Source organism: Eptatretus burgeri, chromosome 9, assembly GCF_056783735.1.
Source record: "Eptatretus burgeri isolate ZD-2024b chromosome 9, Ebu_testis_v1, whole genome shotgun sequence".
Classification (NCBI taxonomy): domain Eukaryota; kingdom Metazoa; phylum Chordata; class Myxini; order Myxiniformes; family Myxinidae; genus Eptatretus; species Eptatretus burgeri.
This window is the reverse complement of record NC_140969.1, coordinates 16225325-16247500: the sequence shown is the minus strand read 5'-3', so window position 1 is coordinate 16247500 and position 22176 is coordinate 16225325. Positions and strand designations below refer to the sequence as shown.

General features: G+C 46.1%; 2 protein-coding genes across 5 annotated transcripts in view; one reads left to right on the top strand and one right to left on the bottom strand.

Annotated features, from left to right (window-relative positions):
- The window catches only part of LOC147019620 (uncharacterized), a 21160-nt gene extending 4821 nt beyond the window's left edge, over positions 1-16339 (bottom strand). Inside the window, exons 1-3 of the mRNA XM_085893756.1 lie at positions 16313-16339; positions 14653-14856; positions 6904-7041 (exon numbers count right to left, since the gene is read on the bottom strand). Coding sequence (XP_085749882.1) covers positions 6904-7041; positions 14653-14856; positions 16313-16339 — 369 coding nt within the window. The remainder of the gene's footprint in view (positions 1-6903; positions 7042-14652; positions 14857-16312) is intronic.
- LOC147019616 (leucine-rich repeat transmembrane protein FLRT3-like) overlaps positions 14159-22176 on the top strand; it is a 269981-nt gene continuing 261963 nt past the window's right edge. For 3 of the 4 annotated variants that reach the window (XM_085894170.1, XM_085894172.1, XM_085894173.1), the window contains exons 1-2: positions 14159-14623; positions 16267-16463. The gene's annotated coding sequence lies outside the window, so the exon portion shown is untranslated. The remainder of the gene's footprint in view (positions 14624-16266; positions 16464-22176) is intronic. The other variant, XM_085894169.1, reaches the window with a different exon arrangement.

The following is a 22176-nucleotide window of genomic DNA, read 5'->3' as shown; positions in this document are numbered from 1 at the left end:
GATAGATTGGAGGAAACAAAGGTAGAATTACAGTGGAGGGGGAAAATATACGAAAAAAATTGGTAGATAAAATTGATGCAACGAACATTCGGGTTGATAAAGTGGATGAAAGCCTGGAACGTCATCGTGCCTGTGTGGATGCTCGTATGCAGCTGCAAGTTGAAGAGTGGGGAGAGCTGAGGAAGCAAGGGATGAATTTGGCGGAGGAGGTAAAAGGATTGGAGGCTCGTTTGGACGAACAAGATAAAATTATGAGCCAAGATGAAGTCTTGGATAAAGGCCTGGTAGAGCCGTCTTTTGTAAGTAGAGTGTCCGGGTTGGTTGAGGAGCAGCTACAAACTCGCGACGGAGCCTTGGAGGAGGTTGTGCGGGCCCAGAAGATCCTGCGGGAAGAGGTGAATCGGTCCATTCAACGTTTGGAACAGGAGGCAAAATTGACCCATGAGACCCTCACCACAAAACATCTTTGGCCACAGTGGGCTCCGAAATTGGATACGCAGCCACAAGGGTGTTTGATCCCTGGGCTGGATTCGGACAAGGGAGAAACTGAGAAGCGGGCCACCGTAAAAGTGATCCCCCTGGTAAATTTTGACGGGTCAGGGAGCGTTGAAGCTTTTCTGACGCAATTTGAGTGCATTTCCCGACTAAACGGGTGGAATGAGCGGGAACGTACAGGGAATTTGGTGGCAACGTTGCGGGGACCAGCCGCAGATGTGTTAAACGTGATCGCGGAGGGATGTTGACCAGCACCCACATTTGCGAGGCGTTGAGCCGTCGGTTTGGGTTCGCGGCAAACTGTGATCTGGTGCGGGCTCAGCTCCAGCACCGCAGATTAAAGCCGGGTGAGACAGTGCAGGAGCTGGCACAGGACATTTAACAATCAGTCAGGATCGCGTATCGGGACCTTACAGTGGAGGCATGGGACAGACTGGCACTCGAGAAATTTTTAGCTGCTCTTCCTGATCATGAGGTCCGAGCGCTAGTGGAGTTACAGGACCCACCCACCGTTCACCGAGCGGCCGAGTGCGCGGCCAGGCTGGCCTCGTGGAGTTGGCCGGGCCAGGTGCCCGAGAGGCCATCGGTGACGATCCGACAGGCGGAGATTCAGGATCAGGGAGGGGGGCTGGGAGAAATTGGCATTACCCAAATGCTTCAGAGGATGAATCCTCCTGCTGAACCGCCAGGTCTATCCGAGGTGCCCTTACATAGGTCGAGTCCGGAAATCACTTTCGGGGGTCGGGGAGACTAGATTGGGCTGAGCATATAGGGCCATGCTCGGCTGCTGAGATAGTGGCGAAGTGCCTCCTTTGGTTAAAAAAAAAAAAATTAATTGTGGGAAAATTGGCTTGTGTTTGTAAGTTCTGCTGGGTTTTAGAGTGACAATCGGGACAGTGGGTAATTGGTAACAAAGCGGGCACAAGTGGCTGTCCAATGGCTGGTGCGTGGATCGGGTGAGAAGTGCTGTGTGAGTTGTTTTAAGTTAAGAAGTGAAATGTATGGTGCACACATTGATTTTTTATTGGACATGGTGTGGTAACAGGGAAGGTCATGGTCGGTGAAGTGTTAGAAATGCAGGTGTCACATGTAAGGCCGATGGGGTGGGGGAGTCATGTGGGTTTTGTGGGTGGGGATGATGTGCTTGTCCACAGGGATTGCTGAAGCTCACGGTGAGCGTGAATTGCGACCCCCTTCAAGGAGATTCACCACCTGGTGGCTAATGGTGACAGTGTCTGGAGGCAACTGGGAGAGGGTCTGGTTGGGCGACCAAGGCGCGTAGGACCTTGGCGACCCAGGAAGGCCAGAGGAGCCAGTGAGACCCCTTCCAGAGTGTTGTACGGGGTTAGAGCTGATGGCTACCAGGGGGGAGGGAATCAAAGGGAGCGTGGCGGAGAAACGTCCGGGTTGGACTAAAGCTTACCTGTGGGCATGGTTGCACCTGAGATGCCCCCATCATCTTGTTGTCACCCACCCCACGGCCACGACGGGATTCAGCCTGCATGATTAAAATGAGGACCATGACCTAGAAATGTGATGATGACCATGGTGTGAGTGTTGTGAAGATGTGTGAGTCCCACTCGATCCCGCACAACTTGACATGTGCAGCAAGGGCATGATGTCCGCATAATTTTGGGGCAAGCAAATTTGAAAATTGGCTCCCCAGGTAACGCTGGGTCTATTAGCATCCACTGGGGGAGGCGGTCAAGTGTAAATATCCTGTGAATAGTGTCGTTAAGGCTTAGAGTAGGAATGTAAAGTATAAGTGTTGTGTTTTTGTGGAACCTTTTGTTTCCCCTAGCCAGATCACTGGAAGAGTGCTGGGCAAGAACGATGATCCAGAAGATGGAGTGCAACTTCGCTCAGTGCTCTCATGTGATAAAATAAAATAAAATAAAATAAAAAAACGAATGATTGTTTAGGCGAGGATAAGGCCATAAGGGGGTAGTACATTAAGCAGGATAGGTAAGTTCGCTGCGACTCGCTGCCCATTGCCCCTCTAACTTTATTTCGTTAGGTTAATTAGGTGTGAGTCAGTAAGTGTTAAGGCTGGTACGGTAGCACCTGTGATATACCTTGCAGGAGCTGCGGTACCAGAGGAGGGGGCAGTGTTACGTTTGAGGGGGGGTATGCATTCAAAGGGTAATTAGGATGTTTAATTAGGTATGCCATGCTGTTCGAGTTTACCAGGATCTCGATGTAATAAGTAGCAATTCAGTGGTGATAAGTTGTCTAGTAAATGTTCATTTCTTCAAGGGGGGAAATGATAATTGTCACGTAATTAGATAGGGACACGGGATAGGGTAAGTGTGTCTGCGTAAACCCCTTTTGGTATTCTCTGGAGACTGGCCGTGACGTCACAGGACAGTGCAGCGGATGGCTCCGCCCCGTGATCACGATTGGCAGAAGGCGACGGCGGTGGGCCAATAAACGGCTCGATTGGAAGTGACGAGGACAGGAGGATAAAAATGTTCTGTTCGGGGTCGAAAAGGAAGAGGAAGAAGATCGGGACAAAAAGATCGTGTTTTTTTTGGTGTGGAGGCTGTTGCGCGGGGAGCGTCCTTGTTGTTGTGCTGATTCGATCGTGTTCTTCATCGTGTCTTGGAGCCTTGCTGAGCCTCGTGCCTCACCTTGGTTGGCTCTGGGGTTCTGCTGACTCGGAGTGCGGGGTCGAACGGCGGGCGGACCTGCCTCCCTCTCCTGCTCGCAACTTGGTGCCAGAACTGGTTCCCTGGCGGCTGTGAGCGGACTTGGGCCAAGACCAGGAGGTCGACAGCACCACGGTTTCTCCTGCCCCCCTGACGAGAGCAAGGCCAGCTCGTCCGACGCCGATCCGGGGACAGTTGCGTCCACACCACGGTCCAGCCTGACCACCAGAAATAGTACGTTGTGTGTGTGTGTGTGTGTGTGTGCTTGGCGCCTTAGAGGGTTTGAGATCTGTATATTCATTGGAATTGTCTGTGTTTTTCCCCACGCCCGATCCCACACCATCCCGTCGAATCGCCCCGGATCCCTTTTCTTGCCGAGTCTTGTTATTTCTGGTTAATAGTAAAAACAAATAAACATCATCAACTCAGTGAAAAGTGACTCGTGCCACCTTCCTCGTCCCGTTTGCGGTAGAGCGATTAGAACCGCCATATTTGGGTTATAAATAAATAAACCGCCTCCATCGTTTCGGCTCATTCTACGTTGGCGGGACTGTTCAAGTCCCGTGGACGTCACAATATATATATATATATATATATATATATATATATATATATATATATATATATATATATATATATATATATAGATGTATATGCATATGTGTATATTGGGGGAAGGGAAGACAGTGTGAGGTGAGAGGAAGGGAAGGCAGTGTGAGGTGAGAGGAAGGGAAGGCAGACATGTGGTAGAGCAATAACTATGATTCATACCATCTTATCAAAATGATTTTGCATCATTTACATAATGTCTAAAATCCATTTTCTACCAGTCATAGTATAAAAACGGCCTGGAGACAAACTCCCGTCCAGACATAAATACCGCCTGGACGCATCAGCAGCCAATCTGTCTGGAGACAAACACCGCCCAGACACGTCCGGAGATGAACACCTCCCAGATGCGTCTGGAGACGAACACCACTCGGACGCGTCCGGAGACTAACACTGCTCGGACGGGGTGTGCTTAGACATTGTGTAAGCGTAGGAACCGTCCCCATTGTCCCGGGTCACTCAGCTACCTTTGATTTTTCATTTAATTGTTTCTTTATTTTCATTTATCTTTTCATTTACGGATGTTGTCAGACGATTCTGTGAATTTTTTTTTCCGATGTATCGACTTCGATGTCCATCGGCACACAAAATTCCGGTGTTCCTCATTGTCTCAGGTAACTCACCTGCATTTTTTCATTTTTTTGTTTTCATTTTTTTATATTTTCATTAATGGATGTTGTCCGACGATTCTGTGATTTTTTTTCAGCACACAAAATTTCAGCTTTCTTTGTCACCTGGAAGGTACCGATCTTTAATATCATTCATTGAGTCAGTCAGTCAGTGGTTGGAAAGAGCTTTATGTAATACATTTATTTTATGTATATATATATATATATATATATATATATATATATATATATATATATATATATATATATATATATATATATATATATATATATATATAGATATACACACATATTTATATATGTCTGAAGGATCTGGTTTGGACTGGCATGGCTCCAATTATGTAAAGCTTGCTAAAGTTTTCATACAACATTTGCCACCTGGTCCAAAATCAGTCCGAATTCAAGATTTGAAATGGCCCTATATTAACTGTTGCAACTAAAGCATTTGCCAAAAACTGCATTCGATTCAACTTTGATCAAACCATATCTATTGACATCTAGTTTTTAAAAACATATTTGAGAAACTTTGCTGCTTTGTAAGTTGAATGGGATACCAATATTGAGTTCTCATATTTCAAGTTTGAGGTCTCATTTTGAGGGCCAGTCTAACTGTGGTTGAAGAGCTTTGATGAAAAGGTTTTGACATTTGGAGATGAAGAGTCTGCACAATCGGTGTGCTTGATATCCGAAGACATGGTCTTTCTAAAAGTCCTTTACATCTGGCCTCAACAATTATTGCATGTGTTTTGTTGATTAGTAAGTTATTCCATATTTTACATTTTTCCCTTTTTCTTGTCAGCAGAAATATTTCGAAGATTGAAGAGAATAAGAGATTTTATCCATAGTAATTTTGAAGCTGTGAAAGGAAGCATGTGCATGTGTGTGGAACAAGTCTATTCTGACATTTATCAACCTGGGAACTTGATGTGATGATGCAATATTGGGTAGCAGGCAGTGGAAAAGGAGAGAGAGAGAAAGGTAAGTGGGTGTGAGTAGCATGCGGCACGGCCGTGCGTGTTGGCAATCGGTTTGGCGTCTGTCCCGCTGTTCCCCAAGGCAGCGTGATTGTCAGGCGAAGACATCACCTAATGAGTGCACGGATATTCAATTTCCCTTCGTCCAACTTGCAATCTCTCTTGCCTTCTATACTTCTTATGTTGAGTTCCTTTAAATTTGTCTCTGGCGTGCTTCACCCCCATTTTCTCCTTCACGCCAAATTGTTTTCTGCAGTTCTTATGCTCACCAGTTCCCTTTCTGGTTTGAGGTATCTTCCTGCATTTTTGATGGGGAGCTGAGTCCATGAATGTATAACAACTTTTGCTTTTGCAAGGTGCTACTGTTTGCATTCAAGAAGAAAGAGGAATGGGATGGGTGGTTGAAGTTTCAGGAGGTTCATTTAAGATTGTCATCTTAGGTGGATAAAGTTTCATTGAAAGTGTTGATCTTGGAAAGGTGTTCATGACACTGGAGTCTTTGAAAGATGGCCTTCCATAAAACATACCATTGATACCAGTTTTATCTACTTTGGAAAGTTTGACTTGATTTGAATCGTAGCCATTCTTCAAAATTGACCGTTCATTATAATTATTCATTCATTGTAATGAAAACTGCAAACGTGAAGCTGTAGTACCCATTCAACCCAACTGCTTCCTGAACCTCACTTTCATGATCCTTTCATTAAATGTTCACGAATCAACTTTGCCATTGAGTATATGTACTTCAAATATTGATCTGCCTGGATTTTACGAGGGAGAAGAAACATTTCTCCGTGTTCATGAAGACACTTTTTTTGGATACATAGTCGAGGCTCATGGAAGAGCTCGTGCGAGTACACTGAATAAATCAGGACGCAACAGGACAGAAGGAACAGCAGAGAGAGGGGTGGGGTGGTGGTGGGGGGGGCAACACCAATAGCAGAGCTGAGGGACAAGACAGAGGGAGACAGACAAACAATGGGTGTGGGGAGAAATGGGGGGTGGACAATGTTATTTATTCAGGATACTGTAAAGGACCAATTCGAGTAGGGAAATGCTCAAGGGGAAGCATCTGCTAAACAGTGAAAACCTTTTTCGAACTTCATCAGATTCAAAATACATGGCCATTTCCATGGACTATAAAAGGTAGTATTTTGTAGAGCACAATCCAATGGACCATACCTTTGAGCTCGACACGTTTTGGATAAGTCATACATGTTCCTATATTCAAATTGAAAAGCCGATGTACGCTGACAGTCATGAATCTCAAGAGTTAGGATCTAAAGTACCTTCATTACTCTCCTGATCCCGCACCAAATTGTATTTGCCACTGCATGTCAAGGCGCTGGTCAACCTTGTGCTTGAAAGCAAATATGTTTCCATGGATAACTTAAGAATTGTATCCTGACTTGAATTCATCATCAAGATCCCTGTTTTATCCCCAATGCAAAATGCATTCAGGTAGGAAAAAAAGGCATTTCCCCCCCCCCCCCCAAAAAAGGTTGGCAGGGAAGAACGTTCAAAGAAATTGATAGACGAAGAAAATACCTCCATCCATCCATTGGGACCAGACTCCGTGCAGAGAATTGGTGCTGCCGAAGTCGTCTCCTTGGCTATTGGGCACAATCCTGGACATATCACCACTCCAACACAGGATACCAGCAAGCTGGCACTCATTTTGCCAACCTAAGAAGGATGACAGGCAGAGTCAACCCCACGTAGTATTAATTCAACAGCCAAGTGGGATTTGAACTCAGGATTCTTGGAATCCAAGCCCACCACCCCAACCATTAAGCCAACACCAGGCATGTAAAGATATCCTTTTGAAACAAAGAGATATTAGAACATCAATCTTTATTCTACCATGGTGCATATATTTATTTCTCAACATAATCACCACGATGGTCCACCCACACATTTTTGCCAATGTTCAAGTAATTTTGTGATGCTGCTACAATAGAACTGTGTCCCTATTGACCGAACCAGCACTTCACAGCAGCTTTGACATGATAGTCATTAGAAAAATGTTCTCCATGAAGATGTTCCTCAAGTTTGGAAAGAGATGAAAATTTGATGGTGCCAAGTCAGGACTCGTGATCCTTTGTGGTGGTACTCCATTGACCATCTCTTACTCTTGTGATCGTTATGGTGCATCCAACTGTTATCTCCAGTTACACATACATATATACTCTTAGGGTATGCCAACACATATTGGATAAGCATATGAACTGTGTTTCCCCCATTGTTTTTGGGTCACTCACCTACATTTTATTTTTTCATTTATTTATTTTCATTTATGGATGTTTTCCGACGATTCTGTGATTTTTTTTTCCCTGTGTATCGACTTCGATGTCCATCGGCATGCAAAATTTCAGCTTTCCACATTACCCGGAAGGTAGCGATCTTTAATATCAGTCAGTGAGTGAATCAGTCAGTCAGTGAATCAGTCAGTCAGTGATTAGAAAGAGCTTTATGTATTTGATAGATAAGGTGTCTTTAGCGATGTGAATCAAAATTTTCATCAAATTTGAACACAAATATTTGCAAGCAACGGTATGCGATAAATCTAATAGGGATAAACTGCAGCGGTGGGTTTGTGGCCGAGTAGAGGACATAGGAAGGACAAAACGCATTTCTCTTTTATCCACTTCAACAGTCATTTCTTCCATCACAAATTGAAAAAAAAGATGTTATATGTTAATTCAAGGCATCGGGGGAATTGTAAAAAAAAGATCAGCAGGAAAGAAGCTGTGGGAGAGGCAGCTGTTTTATTGTGGTAATTGCTGTCAATGCTGGAGAGGGCAAATCTTCAACTCGACTTTATGCTTGAAATCTTCATCTCATCGTTCACTGAAACAGAAAGGAAGATGTGTATGAAGACATGGAGGTCGAGGTATTCTCTTCCTGGAGCTCCACGACAATACTGCAGGCTATCAGGGCAGGTATGATTGCAGGAATGCATTTTGCCCTTTGCTGCTCCCTTCCATCACACCTATCCTTCACACTCAATAGAACTTATCTTCTAGTTCAGTTTGAATTTGGAACAACACAGCTGTTTGGTTCATATGCAGAGGTCAGACGTCAAAACAAACCAAAACGAATAAATATTCTTCTGTATACTGTGTGAGATATTGTTTCAGCAGAAAAAAAGGTCACTCAGTCTATTGAGAGGGACAGTGTGGAAGGGATGGCAAAATCTTCAGCATTGTTTTTTTTTCCTATGTTTATGCTAAATTTTCTTTTTTTTCATGGAAATTAGTAACGAGGTATTCAGACTGAGGTTCCACTTCCATATTGCATCAGGAAATTGATACATTTTTCAAACTTGCACTCAACACATCCTTTTACAACTACCTCCCCAAAACTCCCTTGGACTTTCCCTTCTGTCCCCCTCCTTCCATTCTCTTCTACCCTCTGTCTATGTTTTTTTAAAACCTCGAATAAGGCTTATTGAGGAGCTTGTACGTACATCATGCAGAAAAAGAGCATGAGAATAATTTTACATGATTCACAAGGATGATCATAGATGACTAACAAATCAAATAAATGAGATTTGAACCTGGCATCCATAAAGCATCATGAGCCATGCACTAAAATAATCATCATGGTGTACCATGCTCTCTGCAGAGCGTTGGTGTTGCCGAAACAGTAACAAGGCTACAGTCCTGGTCGGGTCACCACTCTGACTCGGGAAGTTGGGGCAGGAATTTGGAATTTGTTCAAGATTCTGGTGCTGGCTCGCTACTCCGCGAAGAGCACTGTGGGATCTTTAACGTCCACCAACTAATGCCGGCTTTGCTGCACGTCCAACGTTCATCCAAGCTTGGTGTTGCCTTCGTGGTTAGATTTGCTGGTTTGGGATCTTAGGGTCTTGAGTTCAATTATCGTTCGTCGCTGAATTAACACCAGGTGCGGTTGACTTGGCCCGTCATCCTTCCGAGGTCGGCGAAATGAGTACCAGTGTACTGGTAGAGGGGCACAGCATCAGTGGCATAGTTGCGCCCAAACTAAATGATAGCTACCCGGCATCCAAGCTGCCATACGCAAGAAGAACAACATCCATCCGAGGAACTGCACGCACATTGATTAATCACCCTGCCTGTAAAACACCGAGATGACAGTTTATAGCAAGGTAGGGATTCAAACCCAGGCTGTATGCATACCTCGACCATTGCACCAGCCCCATGTACTAAAATAGGAATCCCAAAGGGCCCTATTCATTCCTTACTCTCAATTTCTCTCCACTGTGTACGTAATATGTAGATTTTCCTTAATGCAAAGCGACCATTTTTCTGGATCATCAGGAGTGGTTTGGTAGTTGTGCTCGAGTTGAGTGTGGGCGATGGTGGGAGGAGAAGGTATGTATCTTGACAGTACTTGTACATCGAACATGAAGAAAGCAATCCGTAGCACGTCATTCTGGAGACGATCTCTTGATATTACTGGAAACAGAAGATCTGGAGAGTATCTACGGGAATTGGAGTAAAACTTTCAGTGAATCATATACTGGAAACGAAAATCTGTCACTGGCCTTCGGAACTCAGCGTATGATGTTCACCGGTAAACCATCGAGGTCAAAGTTCCAGTTGCATTCATCTCCATTTTGTGGCTCACCACGTCAAGTTGAACCCGCATGTATACTTACTGGAAAATGTTTTCTCTGATGATAGGCCAGACTCCTATGTTGTAGAAAAGAAAGAAAGAAAGAAAGAAAGAAAAAGAAAGAAAAAGAGAGACAGAGAGACAGAGAGAGAGACAGACTGTCTGTCATTCCTAATGGTGTACAAGCAGACATGAATTGTGAACCGCAAGGCCTTTCGTTGTCAATAATTTTGTCCTGGCTGAGAGAGCAAGAGGGTAAAGCTGGAAATCTCTGAGCATATCTGCAAGCTCGTCACATACGTCGCCATCGTCTCGTTTTTCGCCGCTCTTCCGGCCAATATGCTCCTCTCATCATCTCGCTTGTGGTTATCATGGATTATCATGACTATTTTCTTGACACTTCCGTTGCGTTTTCGGCCATGTTGTTTCCGAACCATAGAAATGTCACGTTGTCTATAACATCTACCCCTGAGGATTAGAGCGGTCGGTCCACCGGGAATTGATCGCAAGGCCTCTTGGGTCATTTCCCCTTGGGTATAATTGTGGGCTGCATTTTCTGATGTGTGCGTGCGCAGTATAAATGAAAGGTTTCCCCAGCCGCAGGCTTTACCTCCCTCCCCCCTGCAGCTGTAAGGCATGAGGCCTAAGGTTAATAAGGTGCCCTGCGACCATCATCAAGCTTTCAGATATTAACCCGCGGCGAAGCGATGCCCGTCGGACCGCGCACCACGTCCATGCAGTGATGACACCATCTTGTTCCTGATATTCTTGAGGACTCTTTGGGAAATACAGTAGGGTATATCGAGAAACAAAGCCTGGTGTTGGCTTCATGGTTAGGGTGGTGGGCTTGGGATCCAAGAATCCTGAGTTCAAATCCCACTTACCTGTTGAATTAATACCAGGTGGCGTTGACTCTGCCTGCCATCCTTCTGAGGTTGGGAAAATGAGTGCCCGCTTGCTGGTATCCTGTGTGTCGGAGTGGTGACCCGTCCAGGATTGTGCTCAATCGCCAAGGAGACTGCTTAGGCAGCACCAATGCTCTGCACAGAGTATGGTCCTGATGTATGGATGGATGGATGGATGGATGGAAGTCTTGAGTTTGAGCCCTTGTCATGTTGTTGAAATACACCATGAACACAGGTTGAGTCAACCCCATCTGGTGTTAATTTAGCAGGAAATGGGGCTTGAATTCAGGACCCTAACTGTTTAGCCAACGCCGTGCAAACAGTTTTGTTGAAGTTTCGGATTGATAGGCCACACAATGTGGCAGTGGTTGCCTGGGAACGACATTCGTATAAAAGAGCACCAAGGGGGCAAGAGGTTCTTGACAAACGAGGCAATTAAGAATGATACAACAGAATATTCGTCTTAGTGAAGGCTCACGTTGGTCTGCGGTGGCAGACAAGTTGATTAATTTTATTAACTGAAGGCAGATAAGAGTAAGTGTAACTGACTTGGGGTAGGGAGCAAGGAGCCGTTAACGTTTTGAGCATTAGCCCTTCATCAGAGCAAGAGTGTTTAACGTCAGAGGAAGCCAGAGCTTTTCATTAGAGAGCAAATAGGGAGTGAGAGCCTTTGACGCTCTGAGGAAGGGCTCAGGTTCAAAACGTCAGCTGCACATCTTCTCTTGGTGGTTAACATCCTCTTATCGACCTTCAGTTGATAAAATCCACCGAGAGTGATATCCTGTGCTGGGCCAAAAGAGGTCCACACTGGAGGCAAACGGAAACATCCATCCCATGAGAAAATGGTTTCTCCTCATTGTCGGTTTTGTGAATAAACGAGTTTAGTTATGAGAGGTAACAGGATGGCCAAGAGGTATGCACACTCGTCTCTAATCTGCGTAGCCTGGGTTCGAATCTCAACCTGGTGTTTCACAGGCAGGTGGGGGGGGGGGGGTCATCAACACAGGTGTGCTGTCCCTCGGATGGACGTTACACTGGTGTCCCATCTGCCAGCATAAGCAAGTGGATGATAAAGATCCCATGGTGTCCTTTGTGAAGAGTCGGTGAGCTATTACCGGAATTATGTACACGTTCCAAATTCCTGCTCTGACCTACAGGAGGCACTGCATCAGCAGCACAAGCACATCCTCAGCCAATGCTGCAACCTGCAGCCTTGTATTGCGTAGGGTTAACCAATTGGTTCACTTTGTCTCTCTGTCCATCCACAAAGTCAGTCTCTGATCGAGGAATAACTTTATTTCAATTGAATGCTATATGTTGAAACCTGTCGTTTAACAGGAGCAACTTTGGCTCTGAATTTGTCCCAATTGTACATGTGCAGAGAGGAGTCGGATAACTTTTTACTCTGTCTGCCTGTCTCAGTCAAACAAAATTTCAAATCATTCCAAACAGGAAACTTCCTGGTTTTAAGGACGTCACAAAGAACACAAACAACAGGCACAAAGAACCAATGTGATATGTTAGATAAGGTGGTGTAAAAGACACTGCATCAACGGTGGTAAGACTGACATTTTTTTCCCACAACCTTTAAAATCTTAATTAAATTTAAATTTAATTATACACCGGACTCCACTAACTTTTATACCAACCCTGGTAATTGGGGGGTTCGCCGTTTCCTTTCTGGTTATAATCAGAGCAGAAATTTGTAATTTGTTCAGGGTGCCGGCGATAGCTCGCCTCCTCTTTGCGTAGGACACCGTGGGATCTTTAAGGTCCACCAAATAATTCCGGCAGATGGGATGCCAAGTTTATCGTCCATCCGAGGTACGGCACACACATTGATGAATCACCTGCCTGTGAAACACCGGGATGACAGTTTATAGCCGGGTCGGGATTCGAACCCAGGTTCGACAACATCGAGGCAGGTGTACGTTCAGTACCTGTAGTTGAGGTGATCCTACCTGTCTTCGTAGCTTCTCCATTGGATTGAAACCGTTTTGTTGTCTCGTTGCTGATTTTGGATTGTGTTGTTCAATGCCTTTCACTCCGTTTCATTACCTTACCCCTCCTCCTCCTCCTTATCCACAACTTTCTTCATCCTCAACCACTCCACAACCTCCTCTCACACAATGATCCCCCTTCCACTCGACCTTCCCCTCCTCTCCCACAACCTTACCCCTGCTCCTCCTCTCCCACAAACTTAGCCCTGCTCTTCCTCTCATCTCCCACAAACTTACTCCCGCCGTCCTCTCCCACAACCTTACCCCTGCCCCTCCTCTCCTCTTCCACAACCTTACCCCTGCCCCTCCTCTCCTCTCCCACAACCTTACCCCTGCCCCTCCTCTCCTCTCCCACAACCTTACCCCTGCTCCTCCTCTCTCACAAACAATTACCCTCTCCTTCCTCTCTCACAAACAATTACCCCTCTCCTCTCCCACAAACAATTACCCCTCTCTTCTCCTCTCCCACAAACAATTACCCCTCTCCTTCCTCTCCCACAACCTTACCCATCCTCTCCCTCAACCCCATACCCCACAACCTTAGTCATCCTCTTACACTACCACAATCTCCCCTCACCCCTGCCCCCCTCTCACAATCTCCCCTGCACCCCCCACTCTCACAATCTCCCCCGCCCCTCCCTCCCCCACTCTCACAACCTCCCTCCTCCTCCACAACCCCTCTTTCACTCAAAACCCCCCTCTGCAACACCACAACCCCTCTTCGACACCACAACCCCTCTTCGACACCACAACCCCTCTTCGACACCACAACCCCTTCTTCTACTCTACAACCCCTCTTCTACACCACAACCCCTCTTCTACACCACAACCCCTCTTCCACTCCACAACCTCCTTTGCATCCATAACCTCCCCCTTCATCTTCTCTCTTTTGCATCCACAAGCCACCCCCCCCCTAATGTCCATTACCTCCTCCCCACCTCCACTTCCTCTTCCATAACTACATCTCCACTCTTTCATTCATTCATTTTCATAACCCCTCCCTCCTCACTTCCCTAACCTCGCTCTCCCGCCCCTCCACATCCATAACCTCACCGCAGTAACCTCATCTCCCGTTCGCTGCTTCATCTCGTCGCTCACGATCGGTTCTGAATCCCTTGTATTCCAAGTCCCTTTTTTAATTTATTTTTGTATCACTTTGTGATCCTTCCCGCCCTTTCTCCAAATCCGCTGCTTTCCTCTCAAGCCTTTCCTCATCCCACCCACCCTCTTCACCATTTTCCCCACCCCTTCGTCCTCCCTACCTCTCCGCTCCTTCCCCCCCACCCCACACACTCTCTCTCCGCAAGTCTCGAGCTTCGACCATCTCGTCCTCCTCCCACCGAGGCGCCGTCACACCCTCAGTCCCACGACGCCACGAGCGCAGCGACAGAGCCCGGACCACCGCCCCAAGCCCTGCCCTCCCGGTTTCGCCGTCACTCGTCCCTGGTCCCGGGTCCCGGGTCCAGGGCTTCGACACCGAACTGCGCAGATTTCCACCGGACGACTCTGTACAGTCCGGAACAAACGATGACATTTTGTTGAAGTATTGAGGATCAAGCGCGAGTTTCCACCAAAACCCAGAGGAGTCCGGAGCAGGGGGAGCACTCGGTGACGCTGTCCGGCGTCGCACCTGCTCGATCCGTCTCAGAGTCCCGCACGATCGCCGATATCCACCCGGGCCCAGCCCGACCACCGCTCTCTCTCTCCAAGACATCCTGAAAGCCGCTCTCATTCTCAAGCCCCGGACCCATGACGTTCCAGGTAAGAGGCGTCGCTTCTTGCGTGCTCACCTGCCAGCGATGATTCGGTGAACCCTCTCTGGTCGTGCTCTCGTATTTATCCGTGGCCGTCGGTCCCGCTGGTTCGGCGAGATGACACGTGGTCCGTCGGAGCGCCTCAATGTCCCCAGCCGTGATCCCCTCCAGATTAGCAAGGATTGCTCGTTTACCATTGCGCTTCGTCACCTTGACGGGGCTGACATCGTCGTCTTCACACTCGGATATATATATATATATATATATATATATGTATGAATGTATGTGTGTGTATATGTATATATATATATATATATATATATATATATATATATATATATATATATATATATATATATATATATATATATGTTTATATATATGTATTTATATATGTTTGTGTATATATATATATATATATATATATATATATATATATATATATTTATATATTTATATATGTTTGTATATATATATATATATATATATATATATGTTTGTGTATATATATATATATATATATATATATATATATATATATATATATATATATATATATATATACACATAACACAAGTTACTTCCAGCGTATTACACAAGGGTTTGGCCGCGCACTAATCAAACCAAACTGCACTCCCGAGGCAAATTCATTTCAATTAAGGGCGAAATAATAACAATGTAAATGCATCGTTCGTGCATCGCGCTTTTATGGTACACATTCAACTTACGTAAACTACCTTCAGTCTGTAAACGGGGAAAACGACCCGAAACAACTCACCGAAACACCCCCCGATTGTGGTCATCATTCATAATTGGAGGAAAAAGATGTTTGTTGGACTAAACGCTCCGCATGATGAGTTCATGGGACGATGTGTACAATGGGGAAAATGACCAGTGACGGACAAACTGGTGCACATCTCCTTCCTGGGCACAATGGGCACAAATTGAGCAAGGCAAGTGTGAATACGACACAACTAGAGACTCAGAACACACACACACACACACACACACACACACACTGCATTGACCGAGGAGGTGAATATGAATTGATAGTTGTACAAACATGCGGGACTGGTGGTAAGAGAGCGTAAACTACACGATGCGGAACAAAATGAGCAAGTGTGGGTGGAATTGGACTGGAGAACAATTGCAAGTGGGTTTGACTGTCGGGGAGGGCAAAGGAGTAGAGAAGGTGAAGACGCTACGCAGAAGCTTCTTCTATACCTTTGGAAGGAGGAATTTATCAGAGGATTGTGTGGTTGCTTCATTCTTCCTGAACTAATTAACGATGTCATTCAGGGTTTTTACAAAAAATAATTTTTGGATGCTTTTGATGGGAGGACGAGATGTCGTAATTGGGGGTTAACATGAGATCCCAGTCTTATTCTGAGCTCTGCATGCCATCCGACTCGTGCGCAGTGGAGCTACGTTTAAGGTGTGTGTGTGTGTGTGTGTGATTGTGAGTGTGTTGTGCATTTTTTTGTTTATCTTGACACTCGCAGGCACAGCCCCGGATCGTGCCCGTATTTCACGCTCGGCCGCTGTCTTGTTTGCTACTTCGGTACAGCTTTACGGCTCATGGATTACCCGTTCTTTTTTGGTCCTTTTTTTTTTCTTCCAGTTCTCACTTGTTCGCCCTTGCGTGTGCAGCAGCACAGACGGTTGCACTATCTCCCTGTGGACTCTGCTATCTCACCTTGCCAAAGTCTCCACACAATGGCATGACGGGCTCGGAGGGCACGGAGCGATTTGGTATTACTTGGACGTGTCGTCGACGAGCTCCACCGAGCATCAGGGGAGCATCCGTGCATGTGGGAACGTCTGCGCTCGTGCTTGCCTCCAAACCGGTACGACTTTGTCGGGAGCAGGCGTGAGCATTTTGGAACCGGCCTCGAGTTTATTGCCCGTAAACCCGCACTCGACAACCTCTCTCCCTCTCCTCCGGCAGAGACCTCGCACATCCAATCCCCGATGGCTCGTAGCATAGACAATGTGCGGCAATTCTTTTTGTCTTGTAGCCAGCAAGCACATCCCACGTGCTCGCAAACTACAGGCGCGTGTCCTCTTTTTGCAACTCTTGTAACTCTCGCACTTTTGTTATCGATCACAATCGGCACATCCATATTCGAGTTCACAGCCCTCGACATACTCACGCGTTAGTCTCACTATTCAGTAATTCTATCTACCTGGTCAGAAGTCAACATGTTTTGTTTAAATTTGGGAGGGCCTATGGGATGGGATGGCCCAAAAATATTTGGGATGGCCTATTATTGGCACACTCGCCTCTAAGTTGTCGAGACTGGGTTTGATTCCCGACCCAGCTATAAACTGTCAGTTCGGTGTTTGTTTCACAGGTGGGTGATTCATTAATCTGTGTGCCGTCCCTTGGATAAACGTTAGACGGGCGTCCAGTCTGCCAGAATTCATTGGTGGACTTAAGATCCCACGGTGTCCTTTGCACAGAGTAGGCGAGCTATCGCCGGAACCCTGAACAAATTACAAATTCCTGCCTTAACTAGCCGAATGTCAGGCTTGGCCCGCTGGTTTGTGACAACTCGGGCCAAGCTTCCCCCAGCTGACCCCACAAGAAAGGTGGGATAATGGTGGCCATTGAAGAGGAAGAGGAGGAAGAAGAACTAAACATATACACACACAAAACCCTATTCAATATTTTTTTTTAAGAAGAACTTTTCTCCCCTCGTTCATCCACCCAACCCCAAGCCCTCCTTCTTCCAGGTTTCCAGTTTTTCTGAGTTTCCTTCTGTAGCCATCCTGTTCACCCCATGCGTGCTTTCCTGCCCCCATTCCGCCACACACCCACTGTTTCTCGAAGTCTCCCCCTTCAACTCCACTATTGGTGCCCCCCACCCCCCCCCCACCAATGTCTCTTTTATTCATTTTACCCTGTTACATCCTGATCAATTCAGTGCACTAGCTCTTCTATGAGCCTTAACTCTGTATGTGTATATATACAGGGTGTCCCAAAATAATATACAACTTTTCATCTGCAAAGAGGATGGTCATAACATATATTTAAAAAAAAGATATATGGCTGGATAGAAAGCTGAAAGGTTGAAGTTTATTGTACCAATGTCAAAATTGCCACCAAAATTTAAATTTTGGTATAGAATCGTCGTTGTCTTTTCGACCACATGTTCGACGTAGGCTCCACGTTGTCCGATCACTGTCTGCAAACGCGTTGTCATGTTCTCCATCACTTTGAGAAACGTTTCCTGAGGAATGTTCTGGATTTCTCAGTAGATGTTTTCCTTCAGCTGATCAAGAGTCTGAGGCCGAGGGTTTCCATAGATCCTGTCCTTGAGATACCCTCACAAGAAGAAGTCTGGAGGAGTAAGGTCAGGGGAATACAGTGGCCACTCAACATCTTCGTAGAGGGAGATAAAGCGGCCCTCAAAATGTTGGTTGAGAAAACGCCTTGTTTCCCTGGCTGTATGGGGCAGTGCCCCATCCTGTTGGAACCACTGGCTTCTCATTTGGATCAGGTTTTTCTCCTACGGGCCTGAGTACGTAGTTCAGGCAGATATAATTCCTGAATCATTTCACGATAGTTCCTCTGGTTTACCGTGCAAGTGCGTCCCTGGTCATCTTCAAAGAAGCATGGACCAATTATCCCATACCAACCAACCGCCACCCACATGGTGACTTTGAGTACAGATTGAGGCACCAGTTCAGTTGATGCATTACCAGGATTTTCAGTTCCCCAGTACCGAAAGTTTTGCTTGTTTTCCTCCCAGGACAAGTGAGCATGGCATTCGTCCATCTTGTGAAGTTTTTTGAGGAAGTCTGCATCTTCCTCCAACTTTCCTGAGAACCAATTTGCAAAATCTAGTCGTTTGCGTTTCTGTTGATCAGTAAGTACCGTTTCCGTTTGAATTTTGTATGGAAAGGCATTAATGTGTTGGTGAAGGATCCTCTGAACGGTGCTCTTATGAATGTTTGTCTCGGCAGAAAGTCGTCGAATCGATTTTTTTGGACTCTGAACGACCGCCTGTCTCACCATTTCCACATTTTCTTCACTACGACCTGTCCTCTTCCGACCACTGTGACCCTTGTGAAGGTCACAGATGGTTCCCACATTGGTAAACTTTGCGATGGTGCACTTTATTGTCCGAAAGTTTGGTGCATGGCGCAAGTGGATACCGAAATGTCTCGAGTAAAGACGTTGCACCTGTATGACACTTTTTGTCTGGTGCCAAAGTTCAACAATTTTCGTCCGTTGTTGTACGGTCAGTCTTGGCATTTTTCTGGCGCTTGCTTGGTATCAAAATAAACTTCAGGGTCTCTGCAACAAGAAATGAAGCATTAGTGACAAAATTACTGCTTTTTTAGGATCAAACGAAGCATTTTAAAAGTTGTATTTTTTTGTGACATCCTATATATATATATATATATATATATATATATATATATATATATATATATATATATATATATATATATATATATATATATATATATATATATATATATATATATACACATACGTTAATGATATTGTGCACACATATGTACGTATTGGCAATATGGTGATTACGGCATGGGAAAGTGTTGATAGAGGAGAAAAAGCTTTGTCCAATTGAAAGAAGATTGGAGCTTGAAGTTGGAATGGCAAACGAGCCTGGAGATGGAGCGTGTTGCTGTCAGCAATGGATTAACCAGAACAAAGCACAAAATAGCTTCACAGAGAGAGGCAGGTAATCCCATTGTGAAATATTTTATTTTACAAGTTGATTGGAGCTTGTGTACAATCTTGCGTATACCGGAGAGGACAAACTCTCTTCGGACGTGAGAATGGAGCCTTTCCTAAAAGTTAGTCAAATGCTCAGAGTGCTTGCTGGCTGTCGAACCCCCATCTGAGAGAGAAAAAAAACTTTCGGTGTCCCAGCTACTTTGGAGAACCTAATTGTTCCAAATATTTATTATCACCACAACCTTTAAAATCCTCCATAGATGGAAACATATCTCTAAATACCTGCAGCAAACCGTTGGTTCCTTCCACCCTGCACTAAATATCCTGAATTCATGGGAGATGCCAGTTGTACAAACAGTGCTCTCCCCAAATGCACAGCACACCCCAACAGCACCCTCTCCAAATGCACCAACAGCACCCTCCCCAAATTCCCAGCATGCCCCACCAGCACACACACCAAATGCCGAGCATGCACCAACAGCACCCTCCCCAAATTCCCCTCATACATTCACAGCACCCTCTCCAAATGCAAAGGATGTGCCAACAGCACACACTCCAAATGCCAAGCATGCACCAAAAACACCCACCCCAAATGCACTTCATACACCAACAACACCCTTTCCAAATGCACCAACAGCACCCTCCCCAAATGCCCAGCATGCCCCACCAGCACACACACACCAAATGCCGAGGATGCACCAACAGCACCCTCCCCAAATTCCCCTCATACATTCACAGCACCCTCTCCAAATGCAAAGGATGTGCCAACAGCACACACTCCAAATGCCAAGCATGCACCAAAAACACCCACACCAAATGCCGAGCATGCACCAACAGCACCCTCCCCAAATTCCCCTCATACATTAACAGCACCCTCCCCAAATGCATAGCAAGCAACAACAGCATCCTCACCAAATGGACAAAATTACATGTCAACATCGCCCTCCCCAAACACATCACATGACATGCCAAGATCACCCTACGCATGCACAGGCTGACATGCTAAGATCACCCTCTCCAGATGGACAACGTTACATGTCAACAGCACACTCCCCAAGTGCACAGCATGTAACAACAGCACCCCATCCAGATGACAGCATGCATTATAACAGCACCTTCTCCAGCTGGACAGCATGCACCAACAGCACCCTCCACAAATACACATGTGCCAACAGCACCCTCCCAAAATGCACAACATGCATAAGCAACATCCTCCCCAAATGCATGACATGCACAAACAACACCTTCCCCAAATGCACAAACAACACCTTCCCAAATGCACAACAGGCACCAACAGGTCCCTCCCCAAATGCACAACATGCACAAGCAGCACCCTCCACAAATGCACAACAGGCACCAACAGCACCCTCCCCAAATGCACAACAAGCAGAAATAGCACCCTATACAAATTCACAACATGTGCCAACAGCACCTTCCCCAAAAGCACAAACAACACTTCCCAAATGCACAGAATGCACAAGCAACATCCACCCCAAATGCACAAACAACACCGTTCCCAAATGCACAGCATGCACAAACAACACCCTCCCCTAAAGTACAACATGCACAAACAACACCCTCCCCAAATACACAACAACAACAGCACCCTCCACAAATGGACAACTTTACATGTCAACAGCTCCCTCCCCAAACACGTAGCATGACATGCCACGATCACCCTCCACATGCACAGAGAGACATGCCAAGATCACCCTCCACATGCACAGAGAGACGTGCTAAGATCACCGTCCACATGCACAGAGAGACGTGCTAAGATCACCGTCCACATGCACAGAGAGACGTGCCAAGATCACCGTCCACATGCACAGAGAGACATGCCAAGATCACTGTCCACATGTACAGAGAGACATGCCAAGATCACCCTCCACATGTACAGAGACGTGCCAAGATCACCCTCCACATGCACAGAGAGACATGCCAAGATCACCGTCCACATGCACAGAGAGACATACCAAGATCACTCTCCACATGCACAGAGAGACATGCCAAGATCACTCTCCACATGCACAGAGAGACATGCCAAGATCACCGTCCACATGCACAGAGAGACATGCCAAGATCACCCTCCACATGCACAGAGAGACGTGCTAAGATCACCGTCCACATGCACAGAGAGACGTGCTAAGATCACCGTCCACATGCACAGAGAGACGTGCCAAGATCACCGTCCACATGCACAGAGAGACATGCCAAGATCACTGTCCACATGTACAGAGAGACATGCCAAGATCACCCTCCACATGTACAGAGACGTGCCAAGATCACCCTCCACATGCACAGAGAGACATGCCAAGATCACCGTCCACATGCACAGAGAGACATACCAAGATCACTCTCCACATGCACAGAGAGACATACCAAGATCACCGTCCACATCCACAGAGAGACGTGCCAAGATCACCGTCCACATGCACAGAGACGTGCCAAGATCACCCTCAACATGTACAGAGAGACATGCCAAGATCACTCTCCACATGCACAGAGAGACATGCCAAGATAACCGTCCACATGCACAGAGACGTGCCAAGATCACCCTCAACATGTACAGAGAGACATGCCAAGATCACTCTCCACATGCACAGAGAGACATGCCAAGATCACCGTCCACATGCACAGAGACGTGCCAAGATCACCCTCCACATGCACAGAGAGACATGCCAAGATCACCGTCCACATGCACAGAGAGACATGCCAAGATCACCCTCCACATGCACAGAGAGACATACCAAGATCACCCTCCACATGTACAGAGAGACATACCAAGATCACCGTCCACATGCACAGAGACGTGCCAAGATCACCGTCCACATGCACAGAGAGACATACCA